The 21,520-nt window shown below is 39.8% G+C and overlaps 1 protein-coding gene across 1 annotated transcript; it reads right to left on the reverse strand.

Annotated features, from left to right (window-relative positions):
* Nucleotides 1-1,104: 1,104 nt before the first annotated feature.
* On the reverse strand, nucleotides 1,105-20,268 carry crb2a (crumbs cell polarity complex component 2a). The gene is made up of 13 exons (XM_014994947.2): nucleotides 19,895-20,268; nucleotides 14,150-14,842; nucleotides 12,572-12,767; nucleotides 11,208-11,347; nucleotides 10,584-10,754; nucleotides 10,385-10,498; nucleotides 8,845-9,798; nucleotides 7,274-7,845; nucleotides 6,222-6,387; nucleotides 4,465-5,335; nucleotides 4,236-4,352; nucleotides 3,062-3,188; nucleotides 1,105-2,904 (listed from the first exon to the last, which is right to left on the reverse strand). Exons 1-13 carry the CDS (start codon nucleotides 19,959-19,961, stop codon nucleotides 2,683-2,685), a joined length of 4,410 nt encoding a protein of 1,469 aa, XP_014850433.2. The 5' UTR covers nucleotides 19,962-20,268; the 3' UTR covers nucleotides 1,105-2,682.
* Nucleotides 20,269-21,520: the final 1,252 nt, after the last annotated feature.

The raw sequence follows: 21,520 nt of genomic DNA on the forward strand, positions 1-21,520 counted from the left end.
CCTCTACAGTGATTTACAAGACTCATTGCTTGACACCTAAAACACTTGTTGCTGCCAAGGGTTGAACAACCACAAATTATGTTTAGGGAGAGATTACCTTTTTAAACCAATCTGCATTCCGTATTTAATCAGTTGTGTTTGATGATCTAAAACCTTTGTGACAAAAAGCAAAAGGAAACCTATAAGACGGCAAATACTTGGTCACATCACTAGCAAAAGTGTAACAGCAGATTTTGCCGAGTTGTAATTTACGACTCACGAATAATATGAAACTGAAACAACAACGATCTTGCAACATAAGGTTTCTATGTTCTTTGTATACATTTCTGCGACTCTTGAGTTTGTATTAGTTTGGTCCTGTAATCCTGACATGTTTCACCCAGTTTGGAAAAATCAAAGAACTCCCAACAAGTATAACGGAAGATACACAGACTATTTCATTAAACTCATATATTTGTATTACACGTTACCATAGTAATCTGTAGTTATTTACAGCACAGACTGCAGGAGCCTGTAGTAATGACCTAGCATGTGGAACATAATCATGTTAAATGTCATGTTCTTATTAGCTGTTTGTGGACATTTCAATAATATTACAGTGTATTGGATGGGTCTGTATTAGGAACTGTTTGGAGTGTGTAACTGGACCTGAATTGGGATTTCCAATTAGATCTTTTGGTAACACTTTATTTGAAGGGGGTTGAATAAGACTGTCATAACACTTTCATAAACATGACATAACACCTGTCATGAACATGAATAAGCCTTCATGAATATTTATGACTGTTGTCATAAAGCGTCATTCGGTAAATTATGACACTTTTAATACAAAGTTGACATTATTCAAAATGTCTTTATTATGACAACTTGACATTAACCAGGAAATCATTACTGATATAAATTTGTTATAAAAGTATTACTGATTGCACTTTAAAAATTAGGTAACTTTATGTTATTAAAGGTAAAATTTAATCAGTAATGATTTCTTGGTTAATGTCAAGTTGTCATAACAAAGACATTTTGAATAATGTCAACTTTGTATTAAAAGTGTCATAATTTACCGAATGACGCTTTATGACAACAGTCATAAATATTCATGAAGGCTTATTCATGTTCATGACAGGTGTTATGTCATGTTTATGGCAGCGTCATGACAGTCTTATTCAACCCCCTTCAAATAAAGTGTTACTGAGTTTTCTCTTTGAGATGACGTGATGTGAATTAATACTGTATAATTAATCTGAACTGGTTTGAAAAATAGAACTTTGTAGAAAATTCAGTGCAACATCAGTATGACCAAGGCAGCAGCTAAAGGCTTTATACAGAGTTCTGCTGTGCATGACATGCATAACATGTCCGACGTTCTGACCATCGTTTTAAACAGCATCAGAACATGCAGACTAAAAACAGAACTGTTTTAAGCCCCCCTACTTCCATCACATTTAGTTTCTGGGTGATTTTTAATAAATAAATAAAAACTTCAGTGTGGTGTTGAGAGTTCAGACCCTTTCTGACTCAGGTTCCAGTGCCTTACAAAAGTATTTTCATCCGTTGCATCTTTTCCAGTTTCTCACATTGGAACCGGAAATTTCATTGGGATTTGTAACAAGAAGAAATAAAGCATTACGGTCAAGTGGAAGGAAAATTATACAAGGCGATGAAACATCTTAAAAATATGTCACACATTTATATTCAACTTCCCTGAGTTAATTCATAGAGCACTTTTCTGGAGTTCATCTCTGCCTGTTCGCTCTGTCTGGACTGAGAGTTTTGCTCAAACTTAAAATTGGCAACAGAGCTTCTAGAAATAGAACCTACAGGTAATTGCTGTAGTGCTTCCAGTGGATTCAGATCCTGACTTTGACTCAGCCATTGAAACACACAAATATGATTTGATCTAGTCCAATCCTTCATTTGAACGTTGTCCTGCTGGAAGGTGAGTCAGTGCCTCAGTTTCAAGGCATGTTTGTAGAAAACACGTTTTCTTCCAGGACTGTTCTGGACTCAGCTTCATCCACCTTCCAACTAACTTCTCTGGCTCTGTTAAAGTAAAGCAACCCGTGTGTTTACCACACCACCTTCCTGCTGTCTCCTCTCCATGACTTTTGGTAAAATGCAGACAGAACTTCTTATGATTTTCTTTCAACACCAGCTTCCTTCTTCTGAATCCTCCACGAAGGCTGACGGGTTTGAATACTTTTGCAAGGCACTGTACACAAATTAACATCAGCATATGGGTAAAAATCTACTATATTTAACGGAGACAAAACAACTGATGACATCAAACTTTAGTGAAGTTCTCCACTAATTCCCACGCCACGAGAAGAGCTGCAGAGATCGGAGGCGCTGCCGGACGTTTCCCTCGGGCAGGGATCGGAGCGTCCCAGTGTCACAAGGAAAACAAGTTAAGCCAGAGATTTAAGTCATAGCTCCAGTACAGTACATGCTGTTATCCATTACCGTAGGTGCAGAGCCAGAGGACTGTGACGCTGCGCACACACACAGTCCACATAAGTAACGGTTGGTAGAAAACTAGCCTTAAGGCTCCGCCATAAACAATGTTTATGGGATTAGGAAGCATCGGCCACCACACGGAGGCTGTGCCTTGTGATGTGTCAGAGTGCCCAGCTCATCCTGCAGCGCTCCGATCAGATCGAACTCCCTCCACCCAGCAGCCAGCGGTCAGATGAGTCGCTCCTCTGGTGGGACCTTCAGCATGCTGTCCATCTCCAGCCGGGCTCCGGCCAGCTCCTGAGCGCTGGGACTGTAAGCCCCCTCTGACTGGCGCTTCTTCCTGGCTGTGAGCAGCATGAAGGTGGCGCCGATGATCAGGACCACCACACAGAGGCAGAGCAGCGGGATAACCACCATCAGCCATGGGATTCCCTGTTTATGGGCCTCCTTCTGCAAACACAAAGGGAAAACAAACACTAGCAATAATGCTGGGGCTTCATTCATTTTTTTTTTTATTTTTTTTTTAGCTGCAGTCTTTGGCTTACACACATCCCAGATATCCATACACCCAGAAAACATGAGAACAAGACCAACAGAGGAAACATACGTTGACGTCACAGAGCGGGCCGCTGTACCCCGCAGGGCATTCACACACAAACATGTTGAAGCGATCCAAACAGGAGCCGCCATTCCGACAAGGGTTGGAGTTACATTCATCAATCTCCAGTTCACACCTAAAGAAAAGAGGAAATGATGTCATAACAGGCAGTGATGGCCAGGCCTGGGCCCCGGGGCCCACCGTCCTGGGTGGCATACTGAGGAGCAGATTCCATCATCAGAATCTGCAGAAGGAGGATTCACAGACTTTACATGCCACCCCCTAAAGTTAACTCCTGGCTGGAAACCCCTTTTACTAATCCACAGACAAAGTAACAAAACATGAAGAATTATTATAGGTCAATAATACTAGTACCAAAGCATCAGTTCCACTGGCAGACTTTTTCACATAAAACAGAAAAAACATATAAATTTATATATATATTCAAGCATTATTGAGTGTATTTATCTTGCTGAAAACTTACTTTTAATTTAATTTTGTCTTATTTCATGTACTAAAATATTTGAACTAGAAACTAGACAAAAGTACTTGGGAATATTTTGTGTTTTTGTGATGTGAAAAGCAGTTTGTTCTTCATATTTATTCTAGAATTGAGCTTTGGTCTGCTTGAAACAGATAACTGATGGAAGTGTTTTTATGTGAAATCCATTTAAATCAGTGAAGCCAGTGGAGTTCCTGTACTGTAAATGGAGTTACTGTAAATAAGCATTTCCACCTGCCTCAGCATTAAGCGATACTTGTTTAATGTATTACATGTTAATCATGGTTTGTCTGATTTCATGCCACCAGATATGCTCATGACCACTATCCTGTCACAAATGCTAAGGCTAATTAGCATGGCTTTAGCATTCGTGATGACAGATAAGCAGTTTTTCTGTAACAGTAAGTTGTTTCTCTGCCATTAGCACATTGAGCAGCACATGACCGAGATGATTGGCAGCGCTAAAACCTCCTGGCTGTGATTGGTTGTTTTTTCCAGGAGAGGATCGTTTTTGCAGGCGGCAATAGCAGCTCAAGGAGCAGGTGGAAGAGCTTAGTTTAGCGATGAGGCAGTATTATCTGTCTCATCATATGGTGACAGTTTTAACAAATATCGAAAGAAACAAAACACATTTTTGTAAAAGTTAAAAGCTACACACTGCAATTGTTCAGGTTATTTTACCTGCTGCCTGTGAAACCTGGCATGCATGTGCAGTTAGCTCCCCAGAGCCCATCTCTGCATATTCCATCATTTGCACATTGGACATCTGTGTCACATTGTAATGGAGGATAGTCCCACCTAAAAAGAACAAAAATGTTTTAAAAGGAATTTCAAAAGTAGATACTGGATCAATACTATACAATAGATGGGATGTAACATAGAAACAAGAATGAGCATAGCCAGCACTTACTGGCAGCGGGGGCCGCTGTAGTACGTGGGGCACACACAGGTGAACATGTTAACCCCATCCTGACAGGTTCCTCCATGTTCACAGGGATGAAGAGCACACTCGTCAATGTCTTCGTCACACAGCGTTCCGGTGTAACCGGGGTCACAGCGGCACTCATAGCCAGCCAGGTAGTCCTTGCAACTGCCGTAGATACAGGGCTGAGACACGCAGTCGTCCGTATCCGTCTCACACAGCTCTCCCTCCCAACCCGTGTCACACACACAACCAAATTTATTGAACAAGTCTTCACACGTGCCTCCGTTTAGACAGGGACCAGAATCGCAAACCGGTGCGCTGCTACAGCCCAGATGCACTTTGGGTTTCCCAACTATGTGAAACTGAGAGGGCTGTGGAGCTTTATGGTCATCTGCAAAGGGGAGATAAATCCCGCCAAGCCTCACTGCACCCAAACAGCCAGTGAAGCTGTCTGCAACAGCCAGCAAGGCTCCTTTTTTGTTGAGGAAGCTCAGACTTCCTGTGTGCTCCTGTTTGCTGGTGGCATCTGTGATTCCATCGACAGTGATGACCCAGGGGGAGGCTTTGCGCTTCCAGTCTGCCATGGAGACGTTGACGCGGTGCCAGCGTCCGTCAGTCACGTGACAGATTCCCTTAAGGGTCACCGACTTGACGCTGCTGTCCGTCTGGATCTCCACCCAGACTGAGGAGTCCAGGATGCCCACCACCAGCAGGTTGGAGCCCCAGGAGGCCCTCAGGAGCACAGCATTCTCTGATCGGGTCCGCAGCTCCATGTAGATGTCAGCAATGGGTCCAGCCAGGGAGCCTCCAGCACTGTACTGCACTGGGTTGCTCTCAAACGTGGCATTGTGCAAACCTAGCAGTGAACAAGGAGGAACCATTGCTATTGTTCAAGTGTTCATATGTTATTCATCAAATGACAAGTCATGCTGTGAACTTTCTCTTTCTCAAAGCGTACAAAAATACACGAGCTTTTTCTCTTCTGTTGCTTTTAATTCAAGGTAGTTAGCAAAGTCAAAGTTCACCAATGTCAGGTTTCCAGGCACATAGTGCCATTTTACAGCACAACCAAATAACTATGTTAACTCCAGTTATTCTAAAAATGCTATATATATTACATATAGGTTAAAGGAAAGTTGACATCATAGTTCATCAGCTTCAAATAGGGCACCTGTCACTTTAAAAACTCCTGCTCTTTTTTAAACTCCTTCAGGAAGTCATCACAACATGGCTCCTCTATTAGCCCTTTAACAAGGTTTTTTTTGTTGTGTTTTTTTTTTAATTTTATTTATTTTTTTTACCAGCTTTGCACTTAGAAGTAGCTGCTACAGTGAGTTGAGCAGATGTTAAGTTCCACCTGGTGTTTGCTAATTGCTGCTGGCTAGTCTGAAGGAGCTGAGTGGGGAGCTGCAGGAAAGGGCTGCTCTGAGAGGTGGACGTTCAGAGGCCTGGTCCCTGCAGCTGTGTCTCAAAGGCCGGGCTAGGTCCACCCAGGCATTTTGCACAACTGAATGGTTATATTATTTCTTTGCAACCCCAGCTGTCAAGGTCAAGGTCAAATTAATTTGTGCTTTACAAGGAAAAAACAAGCAAAATGCTGAAAGACATCAAAAGGTATGAGCATGAATAGAGGGTGGCTCTGATAAGTAGGAAAGAGCACGACCAAGCAATGATTTAAAAACAAAGAGTAAAATTTTAGTTTAGTTTGAATAGAAGACTTGTCATTGGCATAGATTTCTTACATTCATATCCGTTAGGAAGGTCCACGCACAAGCCGCCATGGACGCAAGGATTGCTGATACACCAAACTCGTGTTTGGCAGTTCTTCCCTGTGTATTCCTCTGGACAAGAACAGGTGAAGTCATTGAAGGTGATGGTGCACTCCCCTCCATTCTGACAGGGTTTGGTCTGTAACAGGAAACACGGTGACTGACTTGGTTAGGTCAAACTATTACAGCACAAACAAGACAATTGTCAGAAATGGAGACATCTTGATGTTCCACAGGACTTCAGAAAGGACTTGGAGGGCAGTAGCCCAGGGCCCCAACTTTTGAGGGGGCACCAAAGATTTTTCTTTTCTTTCTGTTTTTTTGAATGTGTGTTTTACAAATATTGCACTTTGTATAAAACTCAATGGCCCAAATTAGATGAGTTGTATTCTGGATTTTTAGGAATATAAACAATATTCAAGTACTGGAAAATGAAGTTCTAATAGATTTCTTTGGGAACAACATGGAGGTATTGGCTAGACGATGTATTAAACCTACAATGCATCAAATCATATCTAATGATTTATAGGATTACCTATTAATGTACTGTAATTTGCTGTAGTAGAAGAATTTTCCTTGTTGTAACAGGAACCAAACCCAGCTCCAGCCCAGAGGCCAAAATCTTTGTCAATCCATTCCTAGGGTGTGTGTTTCTGTCCAACCTGTGACTAACACAGTATTTCAGGAAAACAACTTCCTCCTGACTGTCAAACATGGTGGTGGTAGGGTTGACGATCACCATTTGGCTTATTGTAACTGATTGACTTCTATGTTGTCCCACCTTCAGCTCATAATCATGAACTAAATTAAAGCAAGTCCATTTCTGAAGGGCCAGAAAAACCAAAACCAAGCAAAAAGCAAAATAAAAGTTTTGATGTGGTCTAATCAAAGTCTGGAATTAATTTCATTGAGATTCCCATCTAATAAGAAAGAGCAAAATAAAGTGATGTTTCTCATGGAAAAATGTACAAAGATATTTCTTAGTCAATTACATCAACAAAGCAAAAACGGAAGGTCTGTCTTACCTTGCAGGCATCGTCGCTGATGCAGCCCTCCTTCCAATTTCCAGCTTCACTTGATACATAAACTATTTCATCAGGGCTGCTCCAGCCACCTGGATCCAAATGTGCATCGTCTAGACGAAAGTCCTGGAGGCAGCCTTTAAAATGCCCCCCCCACCCAGCAGTGTCCCAGCCTTCTGGGAGCCCTCCAACATAAGCCTTATCTCCGCTCTGGACAGCCACCTCAGGGATCTCTCCTATTCCGTAGTTAAGTCCTGCATGATCGAACATCACATGTGTGTGTTTGACTTCCACAGAGAGAAACTGCTTCTCCCCGGTGGTCACAAACACAGGAGCTGTCAGTGGGGAGCTGTCAGGCAGAGAGCTGAGGAAAACCCTCCCCATCCTCAGGTAGATGGAAAAGTAGGCCTCTCCCTCATCTTCTGCATGGGGTCTTCTCAGCTGGAACAGCAGCCCATCTGGCTTCAGGGACTTCAGCAAAAACGACACGCTGAAGTTACTTCCATGGCTCTCTTCCAAATCATAGGAGCTAAAACTCGCTGTGTCCTCATGGCTGTAAGTCCATGAAGGATATTCTGTCAGGGGACAAAAAGAAGATTAGAGTTAAGATTTACCTGACCTTTCAGTAGTCAGAAAATAAGTAGTCAGATAAGATTTGAATGAATTAAAAAGCCAATGCTAATTTAAGCTAGCTAATTTAAAGTTAGCCCTTTGCTAATTAATGACTACATCTTTGAAAACAACAAACAACATAGCTCAACAAAATGGCAAACAAGTGTGTGTTGGTGTGTACTCAAAACATGTTCTAAATCTGTCTATGAAAATTGTGTAGTGTGTTAGGTAGCTGTAATGCTAAGAAAAACAGTCCAGTTTTTTTGTGTGGTTTTGAGAATATATTAAGAGACAGATCCAGCATCAGTATTGGAACTTATTTGACAGGAACAGAAAGCACTCCTACTGCCACTGGTTGATATGTTTTCTTCCACCAATAAGGTGAAATCAACAAGAATTTAACTTTATACTAAAATAAAGTTAGTATATGAGAGCACTCCTACTGGTTATCTGCATACAAAGATTTACATACATGAGAGTTTTGTGGTAGTAGCATGGTAATTCTTAGGGTGTTTTCACACCTGATGGTCCAGTAGAGACTCAGTTCGATTGGTGGCCAAAACTGCAGTATTTGTTCCATTTTCAGCATGCGGTTCCCTTTTACACTGCACTGTGTCAAGCAGTCCAAACCTATTCAAAAACCTGTTTCTCCCATCAACCTGTGGGAGCACTGCACCAAGAACCACTGTAGGAAGTTTCCTTTACTCTGAAGAAGACACTGAGGGCTGGTGTGAATCCTGTTTGGTCCATTTTACTTGAACTCCAGTCCGTTTGCCTATGTTGCAACTTTATTTACCAATCAAACCGAGTACCAGACTATCAGGTAACACCCTTATTCTCATACCTGGTACAGCTGGGTCCTTATTACCTCATATACACCAACTTTATTATGTGATCACTCAGAAATCAGCTTTAGTAAAGAAAAAATGTGCCAAGTTTGGGAAATTGGAGCATATAGTTACCTTCAGAGCAGCTCTCCCCATGGAAGGGACGGAAACAGTCACACTGGTAGCTAGTCCACAGATCCACACAATGGCCATGTCCATTACAGGGATCAGGTTTACACCACTCTGTCTTGGAACAGCCCAACTCAAGATTCTGGTCCTCTGGAAGCGATTGGGGTAGGATAGGTTTCGAGTCAATCATAAGGTCTTCGATACATCCAAGGAATCCTGCACCACTTAAAGAGAGTTCCAAAAGGTCATTTGGTGCTCCCCCTATGTAAACATCAGTGAAGGCTTGAGAGGGCTGGAAAGGAGGTTCCCCATCATCACCATCTGTGACTGTGCATCCATCTCTGTTACAGTCAGGACCCTTTAGGGTCAAGAATAGACTTCCGTTATCCAAAAACACATGAACATCCCTCCAGTCTCCATCACTCACCGGGCCAACAAATGTAACATCCAATTCAGTCTCTTCAGAAAATGCTTTTGCATGAAGACCACCGTTAACAATCTCCAGGAAAAGATAGTTATCCAGATCTCCTCTGTAGAAGATCAACATATTAGGTAAGGTTGTCCGGAAGCGAAGCTGCAACCCCAAACCTTGGTGACCACGGTGCTCCACCTCCCTGCGGACTTTCTCTTTGAGAGTAATCTGGATATGAATGAACCCAGGGGAGGACAGTGAGAATGTTGTGCTGGTGGAGCATTGCTCATCATAGAAGCCATGCGGACATAAACACGTGTGGCTGTCCTTTCCTTCTTCCAAAGTCGGAAGACAGCTGGCTCCATTCTGGCATTTGTGGCCAACACACCCGTAGAGTTTAACCTCACAGTGGTCACCTCCCCATGGAAGTTCACCAGGCTCAGCTTCAGGACAGTGACAGGTGTAAGATGCTCTGCCATCTTCACACCAGCCGCCATTTTGACAGGGTTGGCTCTCGCATTCATCAATGTTCAACTCACACAGCTCACCTGGAGAGAGAGAGACAGACAGAGAGAACACTGAATGTTAGACATAAACTGCAGCTGGTATCTGTAGCAGAAAGTTAACACACAATAACAACAAGAGGGGATTTAATAATTTGAATATTCTAATATTGCTGCTCTATTAAAATATAGTAGAATTCTGCTGTGAACAAGGAATCATGCTCTGTGTTAATATAGTCGCAAACTAAAGTTTTGGCAGTAGCATTTTTTTTTTTTTTTACATATTTTGTCACTATGTTGTGACAGCATAATATGAAATGGATAATATGTGAAAAAATTTTTAGCTCCTCTGCCTTCTGCCAGTGCTACCTGCAGAAATATGCCGCTTAATTGGTAAAAAACAACCAATCGGAGCCAGTAGGAGGGTCTTAGAACTGTCAATCATGCTTGTGTACACACCTCTCACAATCTCCCCCCTTTCTCTCTGAGAGAGCCTGCCATGAATGATAGGCTAGTTAGCATAGCCACCGATGACAGCGAACAAACTGTTTTCCTGCTTCTCCATTATAACTGAAAGCTCTAAGCCCCTCCTCCTGGCTCTAATTGGCTGGCTGTAAATTAGAAACTTTACCTAAGAATCCAACAGGACACACACAGACATAGTCGTTGACTTTATCCTCACAAGCGCCTCCATTCTGACACGGTTCAGATTCACATTCATCTATATTTACGGAACAGTTTTCTCCTGAAATGTAGAAAAACATCAGAGTCGGCATCATCAGACCAGAAGTGTGAGAGATCATTTAGTTTCTCATTCATTCTTTGCCAACCTGCAAAACCTCCCTGGCACTGGCAGATGTAGCCGGCTGCGTCTGAAAACCTGAGCTCCCAGTCCTGCTCCCAGTGAGAAGGATCTGAGCGCTCAAAACACTCGCCGCCATTCTGACAGGGCTGCTCAGCACACTCATCAATGTCAACTTCACAGTTTGCTCCTTCATAACCTGGAAAGAAAGGCAAAAATATTAACATATATGCCAGTTTTTACACCAGGGAGACTGATGGATATGCAGCAATCCATAATTTGCAGAAATTGAAAAAAATTAACAGTTTGTAAAATTTGTAAAAACATTTTTTCCTGCATTAATTCCGAAATCAAAGTCAGATGGATATATTCAAATTCTCTCTATCTAATCTCAGATACCTTCCAATTTTTTTTTATCAGTACAGCTAAGTACATCATTCTCCCTCATCTTTAACAATATCTATTTTACTAAACCATTATTACTCCTACTTTTGTTTTTGCTAAGGAATCGTCTCTCTTAGGAGAGGCCTGTTTAAAGTTTAAATACTTCAAATCACAAGCTCATCCTGTCTCCTAAGTACTACATCCAGGGACCTGTGAGTCTGCCATACTGGAGCTCGTCTTGGCAGAAAAAGGGGCGGTCTTTCCATACCTGGCCAACAAAGACAAACATATCCGTTGATTTCTTCTATACATGTGGCCCCATGCTGGCAGGGATCTGAGGCACACTCGGCAATATCCACTTCACAGTGTTTGCCCTCAAACCCTGTGTCACTGCAGTCACATTCATAGCTGGTAAAGACAGAAACTAGTGATTAGACTGGAGAGGATCAGCAGTCTGAGATCAAGCAAGACATTACATGAGTTCATTTTACAAACACTCTAGTTTATATAAAACACATGTCCATCAGTGACAAATGAGAAAGGTGTGGAAGATTGACAGAAAAGTATATAATCATTAGAAGATGGTTAGTTTGCAAATTCCATGCAGAAAGATCCTACCAACTGTGCCACTGTGCAGTTTGCATGTTCTCCCTGTACATGCATGGGTTAACTCTGAGTACAGTGGCTTCCTCCCACAGTCCAAAAACATGACTGTTAGGCTAATTAGTCTTCATAATTTGACATTAGGTGTGTGTGTGTGTGTGTGTGTGTGTGTGTGTGTGTGTAGGTGTATATGATTGTGTATCCAGTTTGTCTCTTGTGTTGCCTTGTGATGGACTGGCGTCCTGTCCAGTTTTGACAACAAAACTACTGCTCTCAGGAAGTTCTAAAGCTAGTTGATTTGTACCCTGCCATATATGCTGCCATTTTGAAAAACACTTAATTTGAGTGTAAACATGAAGATTTAAAGATTTTGTGGAACTTCAAGTCCTGCAATGTCTTTAAAGTATATGTGTCACTTTTGATGCGCTCTGTAGACAGAGATCAGTGGTGGAGTGGAATTCACAGTGTTCTGCTGCATCATGACCTAGTACACTACTTTTCCTTAGACTTCACTGTCTTGTTTTACTAATATATTTTTAATTACTACTAACAAATATATATTAAATCAACAGATGGCACTTTGAGAATGAGACTTCAATCCTCTGAGTGGCCCAATGTGAGTAAATAATAATTACCCAAATTATTACGATAATATGCGATATATTTCTCATTGACTTTCCAGCTTCTGGCATCCCGATGTGAGTAAAAGTTATAGATAATGGTCAGATTAAGCAATGCTACTATTAGTTTATTAGTGCAAAATTGATGTCTGATTTGTGCCAATGCTGCATCAGTGATGCACATATGATGCTCCTCAGAATCTAGAGGCTAGCAATAGGCTAGCTTACTAAGTAAATGTTTCAAAAGGCTATGTGGGAGTATTATTTTCCTATGGAATTAAGTCATCTATTGCCATTAAAATAAAAGGCTGATACACATTACAACAGTGTAAAGGGAGTCTAATATCAATAAAGTGGATACGACGTTTTTCTGCTTAAGGTGGGCATTATTGTTATGGAAACTACTTACCTGTTTACCATGTCATGGCAGAAGGCTCCATTCTGACAGGGCTGGCTGGCACACTCATCTACATCAACCTCACAGTTGATGCTGTCAAACCCAGCCAGGCACTCACAAGAGTACATTCCAGTCAAATCATGGCAGGTGGCTCCATTTTGGCAGGGATGGGAGTCACACTCGTCTAATTCAGTTTCACAGTTGACTCCTACAAGACGTACAGGAGTCAGTGTTCGGAATTCAATTAAGCTGTTTTCTAAATCAACAAAACACTGTATCAACTCTTTCTGAACACATGAGTTGAAAGGTCATGATTCCGTTAGACAAGCAAAACACAACACAAACAACCCTCTCAAGTAAGGCTGCATCTCTAATTTCAGTCCTCGGATAGATGACATCAGAGGTTTCTGTCTTACTTCTGAGGTCATCCACATGTTTTGCTTAATCCAGGTGAAGGCAAAAGATGGAAAGGCTTTAATATTACCCCTTGTAATACAGCCAATTACAGCTGGTCTACACCTCAGTAACAACAGGGAGATCATCAGAAGGTGCAGCCATTGTGACAATGCAGTACAGTATCAGACGGTGGTTAAAGACATGCCAGAAGATTGTTCATTTTAAAATTTATCTCCAGACTTTATTGTCACATTAATGTTTACACAGACTTTTAGCTTCTTTACTTTATTTCAATGAGGAAATTAGATTTCTCTACAAAACTATTCACTGTGCTTTTGCCAGATATCTGAATTCAATTCAGTTTATTTATATAGCGCCAATTCACAACAAATGTCTATTTACAAAAAAATAATTTCAGTTCAATCACACATACATTCTGATTGATCCAAGCTATCAAACAGTAGTATGCTCAAATAGTTAAAAAGGTTTCTATCTTAAGAAAATGTTCTGGAATTCTGGCAATATTAGCCAAATTTGATGTCAGATAAAAGAATGTCTTTGTTTGTAAAACCAACAAACAAGGTTTCTTACACAGGTAAAGCCTGGCGGGCCACCAGGTTTTACTTGTGCCCCCACCAGGCTAAGCACTTATTTATTTATTTATACATTTACATTTTTAAGACTTTACAGTTGGCATTCAGGTATTAATCTTCCAATAACACATAATTATCAAGTGATATTTCAAGTTTCTAGTCAACTTTAAAAAATTTTTAACTCAAAAACATGATGGGGCACTGGACGAATGACTGCTCTAACACCCACCAGCGGGGTACACCTTGCGGTGTGTGTGTGCGCGCGTTTGTTTGTAATACCTTGTGGGGATGATTTTCCTGACACATACTACGTTGTGGGGACCAATTGCTCCTTGTGGGGACCGAAGTCTGGTCCCCACAAGGGGAAACCCTGTTTTTGGGTCAGGGGTCAGAGTTAGAACTAAGGTGTGAATTGAGTTTTGGTTGGGTAGGGTTAGGTATTTGAGGGTTAGGGTTAGGAAAAGGGTAAAAGTTAGGTTTAGGCTGTAGAAATGAATGGAAGTCTTTGTGGAAAGTCCCCACAAAGATAGCCACAGAAAACATATGTGTGTGTGTGAGTGTGTGTGTGTGTGTGTGTTTGTGGGCAGACTGTGGACCTTACCTGTGAAGCCTACCTGGCATTCACATTCATAGTGGTCCTTCTCGTTGATGCAGGTAGCATTGTTCTCACATGGCTGAGAAGCACACTCATTAATGTCTATTTCACAGTTGTGGCCCTGAAAGCCGGGCACACAGAAACAACGGTACTCTGCCACTCCGTCAATACAGATGGCGCCGTTCTGACAGGGTTCCGATAAACACTCATTCACGTCTTCCTCACAGGTCCTCCCTCTGAACCCTGCTGCACAGTGGCACTCAAAGCCATTTGGTCGGAGCACACATGTGCCATTGTTCATGCAGGGTTTATCGATGCAATCGGTCACATGCGTCCTGCAGTCCTGACCTCCATATCCAGCCGGACACCTGCAGAAGTATCCGTAAAACTGGTCCACACACAGAGAACGAGGCTCAGAGCAAGGGTTGCTCTGACACTCGTCCACCTCCTCAGTGCAATTGTCTCCTGTGAGTCCGTCTGGGCATATGCAGTGGTATTCCCTGGTTCCTGGGGTGCTGGTGCAGTCGTCACATGGCACAAAGGAGCAGCCATCATAAAGTTCATCGCAGTTTTTGCCCATATACAGCACACCTTCTCTGGTACAGATACAAGCATAATCATCCATGGTGTCCACACAGGTGGCGCCGTTCTGGCAAGGCGCAGACAGGCATTTTTCTGATGTGGCCGAGCAGAGTGTTCCTAAGGCAAAGTAAAAAAAAAAAATATATATATATATATATATGTAAGACTAAAAAAACAATCTGTCATACTGGTCGTGTGATGGTGATCAAATCTTCTGAAAACTGCTCATCCTTGGTGTTGTTCTGGATTTTCATCTAAAATTTGAAAAACATTTTTAAAAAGTTAGACTAATAAAGAGGTTTGATCTCATTTTAGGCTGCTAACAGTTTCATGCCTTCCACTATTCTCCCCTGTCTAAGTTTCTATTAGACGTCCAGGCCTGAAGCAACATCACCAACCATCAGCCCTCAACAGATAACCGAGTGATGACAATTTTGGACAGACAGTATCTCATATAACTGTTTACCTCTGTCATTGCCATGATTTTATATAAGGATGTGCTAAAAGACAATTAAAAAGTTAGACTTAGTTAAAGTCTAATCAGTGAAATCATTACCATGTATAAAATGTTAAAGGTAATTTTGGAAACCCATACTTTATTTGCCCTTAGTAGTTGTTTTTTCACTAACTTACCTTCCTTTGGATGCTATATTTTTCCACTCTGTTATTGTTCCTATATTAATCTTCATTGTACTTTAGAGTTTACTTTACACCCTAGAAACCATGCTACAAATACATGAGAAAAATCAACAATAGATTTACTTTTGATTGTCCTTTAAGTGTTCAATCTGCTTCATTACTAATTGAGGACTTTTACTGCACCACATGACTTAACTGAAAGAAGATTTATTTTCTAATGGGGTGTTAATCTCTCTGTTCTCGTTTTGGTTTTTATTCTTGCATTCACATAAAGGAGCTGAGTAAACCAAGGAAGTAAGACCAAGCACTCAGACTAGCTGTCAGTGTGACTGATTCTTGGGTCGGTTCTGTCTTGGGTGATTCTCCTTTTTCTGATTAATTTAGTAGACTTTCCTCTTTGACAATGAGGTTAAAGGACATACAAGAACAGCGTCTCCTTTACATGACAGAATGCATGTCATGCACAGCAACTCACACAGCAGATAAAGGACCAGGCTGATTATTAGTGCACCTTGTTAATCATTCTACCCTGTAAGCTGGGGTGTCTGTGGTAGCTCTCTAACCACAGTGTCAGTGGTCCAGCTGTCCTTGTGAAGCATTTTTTTCCTCTTTGTGTGGACACCAGTGTGTATTTTGCACATTTTTTGAAACATACACAGTCGTCTCTCTTTATTTCTGTTTGTATTTAATCACTTTTATTCATTTCTTGGAAATCTGTTTTAAGAGAGTTACCCCTACAGCCCCGCCTTCCTTCACGACAGAGGGATGATGTCATTTCCAATTCTGGCTAAGATGCATCCTGCCTCTAGTCTAAGGTGGAGACACTAACTATGTTTGAAATTTCACAGATTACTGTGGGCTTCAGTGGGGGGTTAGCCACCTGCACAGTAACAGAATTACACGTGGTTGTCTGGAGTTTAAGATTAGATTCAAGTCATGTAAGAAGGTGTAAGAAGGCTATCAGGAATGTTTCTAGCAATTAAGAGAGGAAGTGATTAGGCTTCTCACTGGAAAAGGCATAGTGCATTGATCAACCATGTTGGCTTGGGAGTCAGGATCTACCAGCCTGAAAGTTGGTGTTTTGCTTCAATTTACAGCTTCACAAGATAAGATAAAGATAAAGTGTCCTCAGTCTACAAAGCATGGAGTTTATGAAGAAATATGATCCATCATGTGCTTCCCACAATTTAAAGTTCTTTTAGTAAGAGATGATGGGAAAGGCAACATTTCAAAAACAGCCACTTCCTCATTGGACTGTTTCCAGAAATGTTTTCATCAACACAGAATCAAGAGATTGTCTCAAAAAGTAATTTTTTACTCCTTCAGACCTGTAAGTGGCGCTACACATGGAGGATTGGACCTGGGCCTAAAGCCTCCAAGTGAGAAAACATGTCAAGAATAAAATGGCAAACATTAGAGACCATTTGGAATGTTTTGTGCGGATTGATAATGAAGTTGAGCTTCTTCTCTGTGTCATGTTGGATTGTAATTCTAATAAACTCTGAGGACAAACATGGTGGTTGTTGTGTATGACATGTTTGGGGTAAAAGGTCAGGTTGGGCTGATATGCAAGTGTTTTAAGTATCCGCATGAAAAAGAAAAAAATATTAAGATCCCCTAAAATCCAGTTTTCTTGTGGAGGTTCTTTAGAAAAATGTTCCCATGGGGACAGGGCCTTAAGCATAAAGGCCCCTCCTGCCTTGTGCAATTCCAGTCAATCAACTGAAAAAGGCTCCAACAGTTTTTTGCCACTTAAGAAAGACAAAATTTAATTGTTTGGGAACATTTGTAGTCACAGTAAACATGGACAGTTATGATGTGAAAAACAAAGGAGCATGTCTCAGACAGGCTGAAATATGGAATCAAAAACATGATAGGCACTACAACTACTGGAGCTTGAACATGAACTTGAGCTTAATACAGAATACTCACTATTCTATTTGTGTGGAGGAAACATCCTGACAAAACTCAGTTCATTGAACCTCTACAAGATTTGTTACTAGGTGGTGTGTGTGTGTGTGTGTGTGTGTGTGTGTGTGTGTGTGTGTGTGTACCACTGAGCAGCACCACGACAAACCTAAGCAACCCCAAACAATTTAAAGTCAGACCAACCAACCTATGAATTTACAGAATAGATTTGAACTAACTTAGTGCATTAAAATATAAAGGTTTTAAATTAAAAATCTAAAAACTATATATATATATATATATATATATATATATATATATATATATATATATATATATATATACAGTTGTATAAATATTTGATAATTAATGATAAACTAAGTAATGAAAAAACAAGAAAGTGTTTTTCCTGTTAATATTCTGTTCTTCAAGTACATTTGTTTTTCCAAACACATTCAATTTAAAATGTATTTAGCTAATGTTTAGCCTATATTATTATTTTTATTATTTTACTATTTTGTGACAAAGTTTTTTTGTTTTTTTGTTGTTTTATTCTCCCAAAATATCACATTATTTCCAGCAGGCAGAGGTATTTCTTCAACCAAGAAAAACTATTTGATTTGACGTCACTTTTCTTTTTTTGTGCTGTATTATATGTTCCATATCACCTTTTTAAGTCATCCTCCTTTCCTTCACCTCAGCTCTGAGAGCCACCCTGACCTCCCCATGTTGTAATCCCTTTGGCGTCTTGAGGACAATCCCCCTTGCTCCTCTAATCTCCTGGCACAATACCTGGACAGATTAAGTCTAGAAGATTCAATCTTCATTCTTTCATCTATCCTTCTTTTTCACTTCTATCTTTCATGAGTTGTGACTCTTTGGGTGTTTAGAGGTAAATATAAGGAGGTATGATAACTGTAGTCTGGACTGTGTCTGTGACATTACAATCTGCCTCAAATCTGAATGAGACGTGTCCTGAGTCCTGGCCTAAGCTGCTCCAGAGTCGCAGGGGGGTGTTGGAAAAGTTTCATAGTGACTAAGGGCTAAAATACATCCTAACACAATCTTTCCTGTTATATCAGCTCAGTAATTACAGACACAACCAAGAATCCTTATGATGTGGTGTAATCAGTTGGAACACAGCTTCAATAACATGTCTTTCTCATTTCCTAATAAAAATGAAAATAAAAGTCAATAAAATCAGATTTTAGAACCCATTTGATAGCTGCTGGTTATTTTGCCCTCCAATCGGTGGGTTGCTGATTCGATCCTCGCTCCATCCGCCTCTGTTATTGTGTCCTTGGGCAAGAACCTTCACACACCTTGCCTGCTGTGTGTGAGTGTGTGTGTGTGTGTGAATAGTTGAATGACTGAGTGTAGTGTGAATTGCTTTGGGGTCCTCTTCATAAAGTGCTATACAAGTACAAGCCATCTATATATAAATGTATAAATCTATATTCATTAATCTTTTTCAGTTAGAAAAAACAGCAGCTGCTTTTATTTTATTAAACTTATTTGAACTTGCATACATTGTAGAACACATACAAGCACCACAAACAGTTTGAAATAATAATCTGGTAAGAAATAATAAAAATTAACTCTAACAGTAACGGCCTGTAAAATGTTCGGTGGACTTCAAGTTCAAGTCTTTAAAGTCACGTTATATAATCATTTTTTACTCACATATATATATATATATATATATATATATATATATATATATATATATATATATATATATATATATACATACACACACACACACACACACACACACACACACACACACACACACACACACACAGCATAAATGCTTAGTTATCAATTTTATGTCAAAGTTGCATATAGAAGAACTGCCTTGTTAACATTAAAGGTTTTTTGCAGGTCAGTTTTGTGCTGTAAAGACCTTGACATGGTTCTGAGTTCACTCTAAGCATTCATGCAGAACCTTTAAACAACAGATCCTATTTTGGATAGGGGACACATTAGACAACCATATGTGATAAACCAGAACATAACAGGACATTAAGTGACCTCATTCTGCAGCTTCGTTCAAGCATGGAAAGATATGAACCAACTTTCTCTACTCCTCCATTGTTTGCTCTGATTTGAGTCTGCATGACTGAGTGGTCTCATTCTGAGTCAGTCATGTGTCAAATCAGACACAGATTAACTCAACTCCCACCAGTTCAGAACGCTCTCTTTACGTTATTAGTCTAAGAAACTTTACAGCTTTGATGATTGAAATGATTTGTCCTCTTGATGCCTGTGGTCTTTTCACTATTGTTCAGTTTGACTGGATATGATTAAAGTTAAAAAAATAATCATTAAGGGTGACAAAACACAACATCTTCTCATTGCTTCATCTTCTTTATACATAGTTGAGGCTCAGAAGAGGTCTTACATCACAGAACTTTGTGAAAGCCACTTGTTTGGGAAGCACCATCATTAAGAGGCACAATAACATTCCTTCCCATACAACACTTCTCTTACAGACTTTCACTTCTACAAATGTTACATGTAGAACAAGTAAGTCTGCATCATTTAATTTAGTTGTTTTGTGCTGATTTTCTTTATGTGGGACTTTCACATTAAACAGAAGGATTAAAAGTTTCTACTCACCCCACTTGAACATCATCATTGTCAGCAGAAGTGTCTTTAAATTCAAATGAACTTTTCCCAGCTCCATGCTAAAGCTGGAGATGTAGGTCCAGTCAAGAAAAAAAAACAAACAAAAAAAAAATCAGAATAAAAAAAGCTAAAAGGCAAGTGTTAAAGTCCCGACATGTTGCTCCAGTCTAGAGGCTGGCTTTCTCCACAGCCACTCTCCATGCTTGGCCATAGACAGCCTTCCCTGGCCATAAGGAGAGTGAACTGCCATCAGAGAGAGTCGTCAGGAAAACATGAGGTGGACTAACACCTGCTCCTGTGCAAGAGCTGCTATTAACTCTCTCATTGGACTTTTGGAATTAAAGGAACTGTCTTTAAAAAAAAAAATAAAATATATATATATATATATATATATATATATATATATATATATATATATATATATATATATATATATATATATATATATATATATCAGTGATTCTTGAGAATAGGGACAAAATGGGTTTTAATTTTCCCATATTTTTTTTTAATTATTTCTCAACCTTATGTATGCAAATATGACAAATAATGTTTAGAAAATATGAAGATGCTAAGGTACAGGCTCCCAGTAGCGAATTTTTTAAAAAAAAATTACATTTTTAATTGACCTGACCCAAAACTTTGTCATCACCATCTGACAAAAATAAATCTAAAATGATTTTTAAAATACCCCATTAGTGATATTTTTACTCAATTTACAGACAAATGCTTCTCAAGAAATAAAATAAATATTATTTAAAACAAAAAACAAGAAAAAGTCCATCTGATGGAGTTGACAGTTCATGACGGAGTTGACACAGAACTGAAGGTGGTGACAAACTAGTGAGTAAAATGAAAAACTTGGTACATGTGAAGTAATGCAATTCATGTAAAATACATTAAAATGAATTAGTTGCACAATTAAGTGAGATTTGACAACAATTTCACTGAAAGAGTCAGAAAAACTCTGACGGAGTTGACATCTGACGGAGTTGACGAAATGCCAAACTACCTCAATTTATATGATGTTATTCTGAAGGAGGCCATATTGTAGCTCGTCAGGTCCATGAAATCTTTACATTATACCAAAATTAAGCTTTTATTTCGCAAAATTTCATCAAAGTTTTGTAAATTGTCAGTTATGGAGTTGACACATCATGGTTGTGACAAACAACTTAGGAATAAAACAGAAGAAAAAACTAAAGAATAACTTAAGCTAACCGGAGCTAACTAGCCCTCCTAGCAAAGGAAGAGAAAAGACGACGTCATGGGGTCCTCAGAAGTTCTGGTGCCCCCCAATAATGCCTGATTTTTTTACATTCTTTTCATTTCTGACGGTGTTGACAAAAACTAAGGACAAATTTCAACGGAGTTGGAAAATATCTAAAAATTATTTTTAATTAAATTTATCGATACTTTTATAATTATTTATATGACTACTTATACTTAATTGTCATAATATATAATTTTAGTATTTCTTTAATTGTTTTAAACTATAAGAATGTATTGAGTTCTGCTCCTGGACAAGGGCTTTTACAGGCATCATCCACCGACTACAATGTTTAAAATAAAAAAATATTCAGCAAAAAAAAGAAAAATATACATTGTTGTGCTCAC

The sequence above is a fragment of the Poecilia mexicana genome, unplaced genomic scaffold, assembly GCF_051168715.1.
Source record: "Poecilia mexicana isolate PSO_F unplaced genomic scaffold, ASM5116871v1 scaffold_12, whole genome shotgun sequence".
Taxonomy (NCBI): domain Eukaryota; kingdom Metazoa; phylum Chordata; class Actinopteri; order Cyprinodontiformes; family Poeciliidae; genus Poecilia; species Poecilia mexicana.

Coding starts and splice junctions, on each gene's coding strand:
- crb2a (XM_014994947.2), bottom strand. CDS start 19,961: ATGGAGCTGGGAAAAGTTCATTTGAATTTAAAGACACTTCTGCTGACA. Junction 10,499..10,583: donor GTGCCAGGGAGGTTTTGCAG/GTTGGCAAAGAA, acceptor TCTACATTTCAG/GAGAAAACTGTTCCGTAAAT. Junction 7,846..8,844: donor TGGGGAGAGCTGCTCTGAAG/GTAACTATATGC, acceptor GTCCCCTGACAG/AATATCCTTCATGGACTTAC.